This window comes from Piliocolobus tephrosceles, unplaced genomic scaffold (assembly GCF_002776525.5).
Source record: "Piliocolobus tephrosceles isolate RC106 unplaced genomic scaffold, ASM277652v3 unscaffolded_108, whole genome shotgun sequence".
Lineage (NCBI taxonomy): Eukaryota > Metazoa > Chordata > Mammalia > Primates > Cercopithecidae > Piliocolobus > Piliocolobus tephrosceles.
In genome coordinates this window covers 973,804-984,509 of record NW_022291865.1, presented here as the reverse complement: position 1 = coordinate 984,509, position 10,706 = coordinate 973,804, and the positions used below count along the sequence as shown (strand labels likewise).

Here is a 10,706-nt window from a genome sequence, read left to right as displayed (position 1 = left end):
GGCTAAAGGGCAGTCTCACACTGACAGGAATCAACGTGAATGGAAGGAAAGAAGCAAGGAGATAGGCGAGTAAGGTAAGGAGGCAGGGGCAGGCGGGCAATCTTCTCAGGAACATCTATGTTAAATCAGATCTGGAGAAGGGGTAGAAGGGAGGGTACACGGTGTAACTTCTTTATCCCTTTGACTTTAGGGCTGCTTGCATAGTCATTTAATTTCCTAAATCACTATGCACTCGATGGTGGACTCCATTGGTAGTGAAGAGGAAATATCAACACAAATTTCAGGCAGGAATATTTCCACACAGAAAAACTCCTCAGGCCACCAACACTATTTTCTGCCCACCTTGAACAGTGGACACCTCACTTCCTTCTTAATGCAATTTTTAATTCTTCAGACACACCCCTCCTTCCGACCCTGATCAACTGTGCTCCTCTTCCTGTTCTCAGTATCAGCTGCTTCGTTCCGTCGTCTTTCCCCAACTTGCTACGACTCTTGCCCCAATACTGACTGCAGCCTCCCCATCCCGCCCCGCATCACTGGTCAACTAATTCCATCAACCCAACTAATCCTCTCACTCACTGATTCCCCAGTATTAAACTCCTTCACCCCCTCGCACGAGTCACCATACTGGGTAACATCTTTATATTGACCCCCAGTGACCCCCCACAATGACGGCCTGCCATCCATTCTTTCCTCACACCACCCCTCTCCCGAGGCTGTCTTCTCTCCGCCGCAACCCATTCCTCAAGCTACCCCCTTCCCCCTGGACTCCAGCCCCACCCCTCCTGGCGCAGATCCCTTCCACCTTGATCCTCTCCCCGGTATGATTCCGCTCCTCCATCCTTCCGCAGGATCCCCTCTTCCTCACGCAGACCCCCACATACCCATCCACCTCCTCTCCCGCCGACCCTCTCCTCGGTACTCTCCTCGCACAGCTCCGGCTCACGAATACCGCCCGCCCACCCCGACTCCACTAGCCTTTGCCCGCCCCCGCCTTCGCCGCCCCACTCTCCCTACGCTGACACTAAGGCCCCTCCGCTGGGCCTCCTCCCAAAGCGGAGCCCACCCAGAACGAACCCCTGCTCCGGGAATCCACCAAGCCCACTCTACAGCGCCCACCCCCTCCGATACCGCCCCCAGCCCCAGCCACTCCCCCACCGCCCCGGGCCCTCACTCACCCGCCTCCCTCCGTTCGCGCAACCGAACCTGCCGGCAGCGACACCTGACAGCGGCCCAATCAAAGCGCAACTTCTTTGCGGTGCCACCAATCAGCGAAGGGCGCGCACCGGCAACAGAGTCAGGCTGCGTTGGCCGGCGCTTCTGCACGGAGGAGCGTGACCCCTGGTGGCTCCCGGAGGGAATGCAACTTGATGCTCCCTTCCTTTGATTTCTTACTGCGTCGCCAAAGTCCAGATGCATGGTCTAGACAGAGACGTTCCATGAGACGACGGGGTGGGTGGGAAGCCTGAGGCTGAGAAAGAGGAAGAGGCAGAGTTTGTGCCGTTGCTGCTCCTTTAGAGCAAAACCAGGTCTTACATTTGTCTTATGAGACAAAACAGGGTCTCATATATGTACAGATCCAATAAATAAAGGTTGAAAATATTAACAGATGTAAAGAGCAGTGACAGGGAGACTGGAGACAAAAAAGAGAAAGGAGAGAAGCAGATAAGAAAGTTAAGGGAAGGAACAGAGAGACATTTACAGAGGAGGCCAGAAAATGGATGGACCTGGAACTCTAGACAAATTGATTCCTATCGCCACAGCCTGTTTTTCTCTATGCTCCAGACAAAGCTGGATTTGAATCCTGGCCTTACCTTTAATAGCTGTGCAGCCTTAAGCGACTCACGTAACTTCTCTGAGACTTTATTTTTCTCATCCATAAAACTGGGATTAAAAACCTATTGCCGGGCTCGGCGGCTCACGCCTGTAACCCCAGCACTTTGGGAGGCCGAGTCATGTGGATCACGAGGTCAGGCAGTGGAGACCATCCTGGCCAACATGGTGAAACCCCGTCTCTACTGAATATACAGAAATTAGCCGGATGTGGTGGTGCGCACCTGTAATCCCAGCTACTCGGGAGGCTGAGGTAGGAGAATTGTTTAAATCCGGGAGGTGGAGATTGCAGTGAGCCGAAATGGAGCCACCGCACCCCATCCTGGCAAGAAAGCCAGACTCCGTCTCAGGAAAAAAAAAAAAAAAACTAATTAAGGCCAGTTGTGGTGGCTCAAGCCTACAATCCCAGCACGTTGGGAGGCTCAGGCGGCAGATTGCTGGAGCGTAATGGAGTGCAAGGAGTTCAAGACCAGCCTGGGCAACATGATGAAACCCTGTCTCTACAAGAAATACAAAAGCTAGCCAGGCGTTGTGGCGTATGCCTGTGGTCACAGCTACTTATGAGGCTGAGGTGGGAGGATCACTTGAGCCTGGGAGATAGAGTTTGCAGTGAGCACAGATCACCTCACTACATTCCAACCTGGGTGACAGAGCAAGACCCTGTCTCAAAAAACAACAACAAAACACCTCACTTAAAGGGTACTGATAATATGGAAGCATTTTCTATTGTGTATGTTATTGTTCTTATTATCTTTGCATCTTCATTGGGGTTTCCCTGGTCAAGACAGTTGTTCCCTCTTTCTTCTCTGCAACATTAGAGGTCTTGCCACTTTTCCAGTCGTGCCACATTGTACTGACCCCACAGGGCCTTCTGAATGGACATAGAAATGATTTTAAGGGCTGCAATAGATTATTCTAAGAGGAATAGATGCCTCCCTAGTTCATGCTCAGGCTCATACCCCCTCCACCACTCTAGCCTTCAAACTAGCTATTACAGCATCTTCCAGGTAGTTAACTTCCCTTCCTATCCCCCTGAAAATGTAGACTCTGTCCCTAGTAATCATTGGAACAATCCAATTCAACTCAATGAAATAATACATATAAAGTTCCTTATAATTGTAAAGTGCTTTAAAAATATTAAATACTATTTACAATAATAATTCTATTAAATAAATAAAATACCATATATCAATACCATATATTGATTACTTCCATACACTGTAAAATAACTTTTTAAATGAGCATTAATATATTATGTGCCTGTCAAAGGCACATGAGGGATAGGAAAAGTGCACAAGTAGCTGGGCACGGTGGCTCACACCTGTAATCCCTGCACTTTGGGAGGCCGAGGCAGGCAGATCACAAGGTCAGGAGATCGAGACCATCCTGGCTAACACAGTGAAACCCCGTCTCTACTAAAAACACACACACACACACAAAAAATAGCCAGGTATGGTGGCAGGTGCCTGTAGTCCCAGCTACTTGGGAGGCTGAGGCAGGAGAATGGCGTGAACCCAGAAGGCAGAGATTGCAGTGAGCCGTGATCGTGCCACTGTACTACATCCGGGCTACAGAACAGGGCACCATCTCAAAGAAAAGAAGAGAAAAGTGCGCAAGTACATGTGTTTTCTCAGTGGAATTATTGTTAACATTTGGGAAACTACTCTCTAAACTTGGGTAATTTCTCTGCTCCTCTGGCTGTCTTATTTCTCCTTCTGTAATTATCACTTCCCCCTCCCTATTCCTTAATCTTAGTAACCACCCTCTCAATCAAATAGCTGCCCTACAGCTCTGGAAGATCATCTCCCTAATAATCTGAATAAATACACGCTATTCTAAGAAGTTATATTTATTTACTCATGGCTACTTTTTAACCTAGGTAAAGAGGTCCCACAACACAGGTAACATTTTCCACACTGCAGCTGCATAACTCTGTTCTCTAACAATTAATGTCTTACCAGGAGAAGAAGGAATGGACCCAAAGGAGAGGTGGACACTTCTAAGAATACCCACAAATGAAGAAGGTGGAAAAAAAGAACACAAGGAAGGCCTAAGGGGAAAGAAGGGAATGAGAGTAGTGTGGGGGAGTTCTTGATGGAAAGGGAATTCTCTTTCCCAAATACTCTCTCTTAAGAGTTCTGAGTATCTTACTGTCTTGTGGGTACAACAGGATAGCAGAGGTAAGGGACTAATGCCACAGTGCCACTCCACCTTAACTGACCCTCTACGCTGAAGCCCCTCATCTCTATTTCAACTCTAGCATTCATTCTCCTTGCTACCAGGACAAAGGTCAAATCATACCTGGAGCTAGGAAACAAAGCCCTCTCAAGTCTGAATATGAGTTTTATGAGGAGAGAGAGCAGAAGAGGGGACCAGGAGGAAGGCAGAGATGCCCTGATGACCTCATGCCCTGGTACAACACTTGCCTCTGGATTAAACAGCATTAGGGAGCCAAGAAAGGAAACACATGTGGTGTCTGGAGACCTGTGCCTGCCTGTCCCGGTCCCACACCCAGTCATCTCACCACACCCTTCACCACCTCACTTTACGTTCTCCTCCAGCCCAGGAACTAGGAACTACGGAGAGAGAAGCCAAGGGAGAGGAGGAAGAGGAAACTAACGATTCCCTGCCCAACCCCGGCCCCACACCCAGCACCACCAACAGGTGAGCAAGCTTGCCGAGGAAACGCAGAGGGCATCCTGTGAGCAGCGAACACGTCTGAGTCTGGAAAAGACGCAGAGAAGTAAAAGATCAAAGGCGAGGTAGGGGGCGGGGAGGAAAGTGGGACAGACAAAAGGAAAAAAGTGGGGGATCATGAGAAGTAGAGGCAGGAAGTAACAGGGCTTCAGACTTGGGTGCAGAGTGGAGGTGGAGGACACAGCACAGATGGCATAAGAATTAATATTTCCCTGGTTCCTGCCAGGCACTCCTTTCTCAGCCTTGTAAGGAGTGCACAGAGGTGGCAAGGAAGCACCTTGCTCCTCTTCCTGGTTCTAAGGAAAAGGTGACCTTGAGCCAATGGGTGTCTTTCCCAGTGCCTGCCTCTAACCCTGTGCTTTCTCCATATCCTCCTCTGGTATCTGTGTTTATTCCGCGGTTTCCCCGCGGCTGCCCCCGGGAGAAGGGAGAGGAGGCTGGGGCAGGCCGAAAGCAGAGAATAGGTTGGGCAATGTCACCCTTCCACACCCACAGGGTAGATGGATCAGGTTTCGGTTTAAACCGAGGGGTTTGGGAGCAGGGTGTTGGGGTTTAGCTAGTCCACGCGGGTGCTGTCCTCCACTTGGTGCTGAAATCTGGGCCGCCACATCCCGGGGGCGGGTGGGGGCTACATCCCCGACTTTAGACGCGCGAGTCTCAGGTCCCGCTAATTACCTGGCGGGTGCCGCCCACCCCTGCCCCCGCGCACCTAGCGCGGCGGCAGGGGGGGAAGGCGGGGCCTCGGGGAGCCCCACCCCTGGAGATTGCGGCTGGGGCCTCCCCCTCCTCCGCCCGCCTGCCACTAGCTCATTGCGCCTCTCCTGCAGTCTGGTTGGCACCGGCTCCCATTCCGGCTTCAGCCTCCAATCCGACCCCCATTTCGGCTGCAGCCTCGGACCTAGCTCCGGCCCTCAGTCTATCCGGTTGCATCCTCCCTCCCTGTTCCGGATCCTCTCTTGCGCCAGCGCCTACTCCAGGATCCCGTAGCCAGACCTCAAGCCATGGCTGGTCCCTTCTCCCGTCTGCTGTCCGCCCGCCCGGGAATCAGGCTCCTGGCTTTGGCCGGAGCGGGGTCTCTAGCCGCTGGGTTTCTGCTCCGACCGGAACCTGTACGAGCGGCCAGTGAACGACGGAGGCTGTATCCCCCGAGGTAACAGTGCCTGAGGCGCGGGAGGAGGCGGGGGCAGGTGGTGATTGAAGGTGCGGGTAGAAATGAGAATATGGGCAACAGAGAAGGGCTATAATCACGAAGGCCCTGGAGCTGGAGGGCTGTGCAGTCTGCAGACCTCAGCGGGGTGGGGGTGGGGGCCAAAACCATAAAGCGAGAACATTCCTGGGGACCTGCCAGGACCACCTCTGGCCCTACGAGTTCCAGCTGCACTCGCTGCCCAAATCCCTAAGTGTAAAGCCGGGAACTATCCTTTTCGCTCCCCTCCATCTCTTCCCCTCATTTCCTCAATTCCTCTCCTTAGGCTTTTCCCCTCCTCCATCCCTAGTGTTGTGTCATGGCAGGAAAGAACTGAGCTGATCTGGAGAAACTGAGTTGGCCAGCCAGAGGCCACTAGAACTACTAGAAAAGCATAGACTCTGAAAGTCCCTAAAGAGATTACCAAGGTTTAACCTCTTTGTAATTCCCCCTCCTCCCACGGAGCAAAGCCAGACATGGCCAACTGGACAGCTCCCAGGTAACTGCACTAGTTCTAGGGTCTGTGCCCTCCCTCCATGGTCACTGGGTACCCCCTCCCCAGCGCTGAGTACCCAGACCTCCGAAAGCACAACAACTGCATGGCCAGTCACCTGACCCCAGCAGTCTATGCACGGCTCTGCGACAAGACCACACCCACTGGTTGGACGCTAGATCAGTGTATCCAGACTGGCGTGGACAACCCTGGCCACCCCTTCATCAAGACTGTGGGCATGGTGGCTGGAGATGAGGAGACCTATGAGGTAGGGGGTCCCCAGAGTCTCCCTGATGATCCAACTCATCTTCCCAGTCATCCCAGCTCCTTCCCCTTAAAGACCTCTCACTTTCCCCCAAGACTCTGAGCCCCCCCCATACTTAAGTGGTCTGACCCAGTGAAATCAATGCACAGTTGAAGTCTGGGGAGGGATCCCCTCTCCTTAACCATCTCTCCCTCTTAACTCCCCTTAGGTATTTGCTGACCTGTTTGACCCTGTGATCCAAGAGCGACACAATGGATATGACCCCCGGATAATGAAGCACACCACGGATCTGGATGCCAGTAAAGTGAGTTCAAATATCCCACTTCTGATTTGCATTGCCTGTGTACAACACTGTATCTCCAATCCCTTCACCTTATTTCTTGACTCATGGTCATTACACTGCTGAGCTTTTAATCTTAATGTAAGGGAAGAATCATATCTTAAGGGGCAGCATATATGGAGATGAAAGGGATAGATAAGAATCACCATGGCCCCAGGTGGGCGGTTTGGGGAAGGGTCTGCAATGCCCCCTTCAATTGGAGTGCTTTCCCAACGGGCCTCTTCTTCCAATGCACGCAAGTAGAATGCACAAAGAGTCCTCTAATGCCTAAGGAAGATCTCTCCTTTCCCAGGGGCCCTCAGTTCCCACCGTGTTTCTGTGACTTATATTCATTTCCCTTATCTCCCAGATCCGTTCTGGCTACTTTGATGAGAGGTATGTATTGTCCTCTAGAGTCAGAACTGGCCGAAGCATCCGAGGACTCAGTCTGCCTCCAGCTTGCACTCGAGCGGAGCGACGGGAGGTGGAACGTGTTGTGGTGGATGCACTGAGTGGCCTGAAGGGTGACCTGGCTGGACGTTACTATAGGCTCAGTGAGATGACAGAGGCTGAACAGCAGCAGCTTATTGATGTGAGGGCCTTAAGAGGGCGCTGGTTGGTGGGAGCAGATGGAAAAAAGAGCCAGAGGGAAGGCTGGGCCAGATGAGACATGGGCTCTGAGAGGCCCAGGGGCCACCATGAAGATTCTTAACCCAAGTCCCGTTACTCTTCCCAGGACCACTTTCTGTTTGATAAGCCTGTGTCCCCATTGCTGACTGCAGCAGGAATGGCTCGAGACTGGCCAGATGCTCGTGGAATTTGGTATGAGGCTGCTCCTTGCCTCTTTTGCCTTCATGCCCTCACAAATGCTTTTTCTTAATCCCCTCTCTCTCTCCCAATTCTTGCCTTGCCTCTTGAACACTGTCCCTTTCCTGCCCTCAGGCACAACAATGAGAAGAGCTTCCTGATCTGGGTGAATGAGGAGGATCATACACGGGTCATCTCCATGGAGAAGGGTGGCAACATGAAGAGAGTGTTTGAAAGATTCTGCCGAGGCCTCAAAGAGGTTGGAGAACATTGTGTAGGGGAACTAGGTGGGAGGACATAAGGAAAACCAAAGAGTAGCATAAATAGATTATGTAATTTATCAACCCACCCAGGACATGTCTGATAGTAAAAAGGACTATCTAGGACTCACTCTAGGAAAAAAGGTATAAACCAGCTGGGACCATACTGGGAAAACCAGGACATGTGGTCACCCTAAGATTAGGAAAAGAAAGAGTGTCAGGAACCTTAGGAAGTGAATAAGGCAGTTGCCAGATAATGCAAAAAAGGAATAACTGAGATGGCAGGTCAGTGCCTGGGATGTGTGCAGTGGAATGGTGAGGTGTGCAGATAAGGAAAACATTTGAGCTTAGATTGATGTTGGCGGGGAGAGGTTGCTGTGTTCACGACTCCAATATAACCACCCAGTTCTGAGCCAAGGTAGGCCTTGACTCTGGATTCTATCATTCTTGTTAAAGTATCAGGTCGAGGCTTTAAGTTGAGAGTTGGGAGGGAGACTGGGGAAGGTGGAGAATCGAATGGTTCGAGTTCTAGAATATGTGGCTCTACATGAGAGGTTGAACTGAATCATCAATCCTACATAGATTGGGTCTCCATATCCAAGTCTACATTAGAAATCCCCATAAACTCAATTCAATCTTAGTCTCAATTCAACTTATTCTCAAACATACAGTTCTATTTTAGGTTTGCAAAGAAAAAGGGCTCCTCTTTTAGATTCCGAGAAGTTTCTACTATTTTTGGCAAGTAATAGATAACATATTCTGACTATGCGTGGGTCGGGAAGTACCTTTAAATTATATACCTCAGTTTTCTCGTCTGTAAAATTGGGATAATGAGATTTTCTACATTTTAGGTTGTTGTGGGGATTAAATGAAATACAGGTAAAGTACTTGGTCCAAAGTAAGTGCTTAATAAGTGTTAAAGTGTTAGCTGCATTATTATTCTAGATGGAAGGGTTTCCCCCATGTTCAGCATGTAAGATATGCCCTATGCCATGGTTCTTTCTGAACTATAAACAGGATCCTTTTACTCACGTTGGGTAGTGCTCTTTGTGACCATCACTCTGGTAGATCCCTTGTCTCTTCAACTCTAATAGTCATCTTCATGACTACGTGGTTAAGTGAAGCAAAATGCCTTCCCCCTGCCCCTATTCCTATGAATCTGGCTTTTCTGCTCTGTTTTCATCTTTCTCTGCATTGACACAGGTGCTCCGTTCACAGCTAACAGAACGTTATCTTACCTCTTCCTGGCAAAGCTTACACCTCATCTTCTGTCTGAAAGGACCCTTCCAAGCTCTAGGCTCATTAGCAAAGCAAAGATAATTGACGCATGCAGAACTCATTGAATAATCAGTCCTCTCTGTTCAGTTTACCGCCTCTGTTCATTTCCCTAGATCATCCCTAATACACCACTCCTTCGAGTTTTCTTCTTCCACATAAGATATTTTTTCACAATCTCATTATTATGCACATCATAATTTTGCATCGTGCATGCATGAAAACAGTAACAAACCATTTTCATAAAAAAAGACCAATGTCATCCATTCACAGCCAAGTTTCTGTTCTAGACATATTTCTAGTGTTCTTGTGTGTCTAGCTAAGGGAGGGTCCAGGGTTAATGAAATATCCCTGATTTTTCATTAACAAAACCTTTGTGGACTCAGGTGGAGAGACTTATCCAAGAACGTGGCTGGGAGTTCATGTGGAATGAGCGTTTGGGATACATCTTGACCTGTCCATCTAACCTGGGCACTGGACTTCGGGCAGGAGTGCACATCAAACTGCCCCTGCTAAGCAAAGTAAAGGAGTTGTGGGGTTACAGAGGGGTGTGAGTAAGGAAGGGTGGGTTGTGGATGGGGAGGGAGTGGACTCTTTGGAAAGGAGCCAAACATGTTGTGGCTGAACGGTCAGGGGACAGGCCAGGCACAGTGGCTCATGCCTGTAATCCCAGCACTCGGGAGGCCAAGGTGGGCTGATTACCTGAGCCCAGGAGTTCAAGACCAGCCTGGGCAACCTGGCGAAACCCTATCTCTACTACAAATGCAAAAGTTAGCTGGGTGTAGTGGAGGCTGAGGTGAGAGGATCACTTAAGCCTGGGAAGTTGAGGCTTCAGTGACCTGTGATCACTGCAGCCTGGGTGACAGAGAGAGATCCTGTCTGAAAAAAAAAAAAAAAGGTCAGGAAACAGAGCTCTGAGCAGGTTCAGGGCTCCTTCAGGTAGGACTAGTCTCTGCCTCTATCGACCGTGCTCCCAATCCCTATCTCCTCTCTAGGATAGCCGCTTCCCAAAGATCCTGGAGAACCTAAGACTCCAAAAGCGTGGTACTGGAGGAGTGGACACTGCTGCCACAGGCGGTGTCTTTGATATTTCTAATTTGGACCGACTAGGCAAATCAGAGGTGAGATCCTAAGGGATTAGGGTGAGGACAGCTATAGGTCTGTGGGGGCTGAAATATGGCAGTGAGTGAGCCTCCGGTATGTAACATAATCCGAAATGAAATTCAGGTCGTGTGGGGAGGCAATTGGAAATGAGCAGGCAAGTCAGTCAGTGCTAAAGAAAAGCTCAGATTGTAGGAAGCAGAGATCAAAGATTAGTGTCCTTCAGGTGGAGCTTGTGCAGCTGGTCATCGATGGAGTAAACTATTTGATTGATTGTGAACGGCGTCTGGAGAGAGGCCAGGATATCCGCATCCCCACACCTGTCATCCACACCAAGCATTAACTCCCCATCACCAGCTGATGACTCAAGATTCCCAGGAGTTCTGCTCACTCTAATGATGGCCCATTCTACTTGCTCTGGACCTGCCCCCGCATCCCCTGCCTCCATCCTAGTAAAGACTCTTTGCTAT

The 10,706-nt window shown here is 50.1% G+C and overlaps 1 protein-coding gene across 2 annotated transcripts; it reads left to right on the top strand.

Annotated features, from left to right (window-relative positions):
• The first annotated feature begins 5,531 nt into the window (after positions 1-5,531).
• Positions 5,532-10,579, top strand: LOC113219834 (creatine kinase U-type, mitochondrial). 2 transcript variants are annotated; one of them, XM_026447828.1, is made up of 9 exons: positions 5,532-5,680; positions 6,279-6,477; positions 6,683-6,778; positions 7,164-7,385; positions 7,530-7,615; positions 7,736-7,859; positions 9,522-9,656; positions 10,131-10,256; positions 10,463-10,579. In XM_026447828.1, exons 1-9 carry the CDS (start codon positions 5,532-5,534, stop codon positions 10,577-10,579), a joined length of 1,254 nt encoding a protein of 417 aa, XP_026303613.1. The 2 variants fall into 2 exon arrangements, with proteins under 2 accessions (XP_026303613.1, XP_026303614.1); XM_026447829.1 differs by lacking the exons at positions 5,532-5,680; positions 6,279-6,477 and having other exon boundaries at positions 6,768-6,778; positions 7,208-7,385.
• The last annotated feature ends 127 nt before the right edge of the window (positions 10,580-10,706 follow it).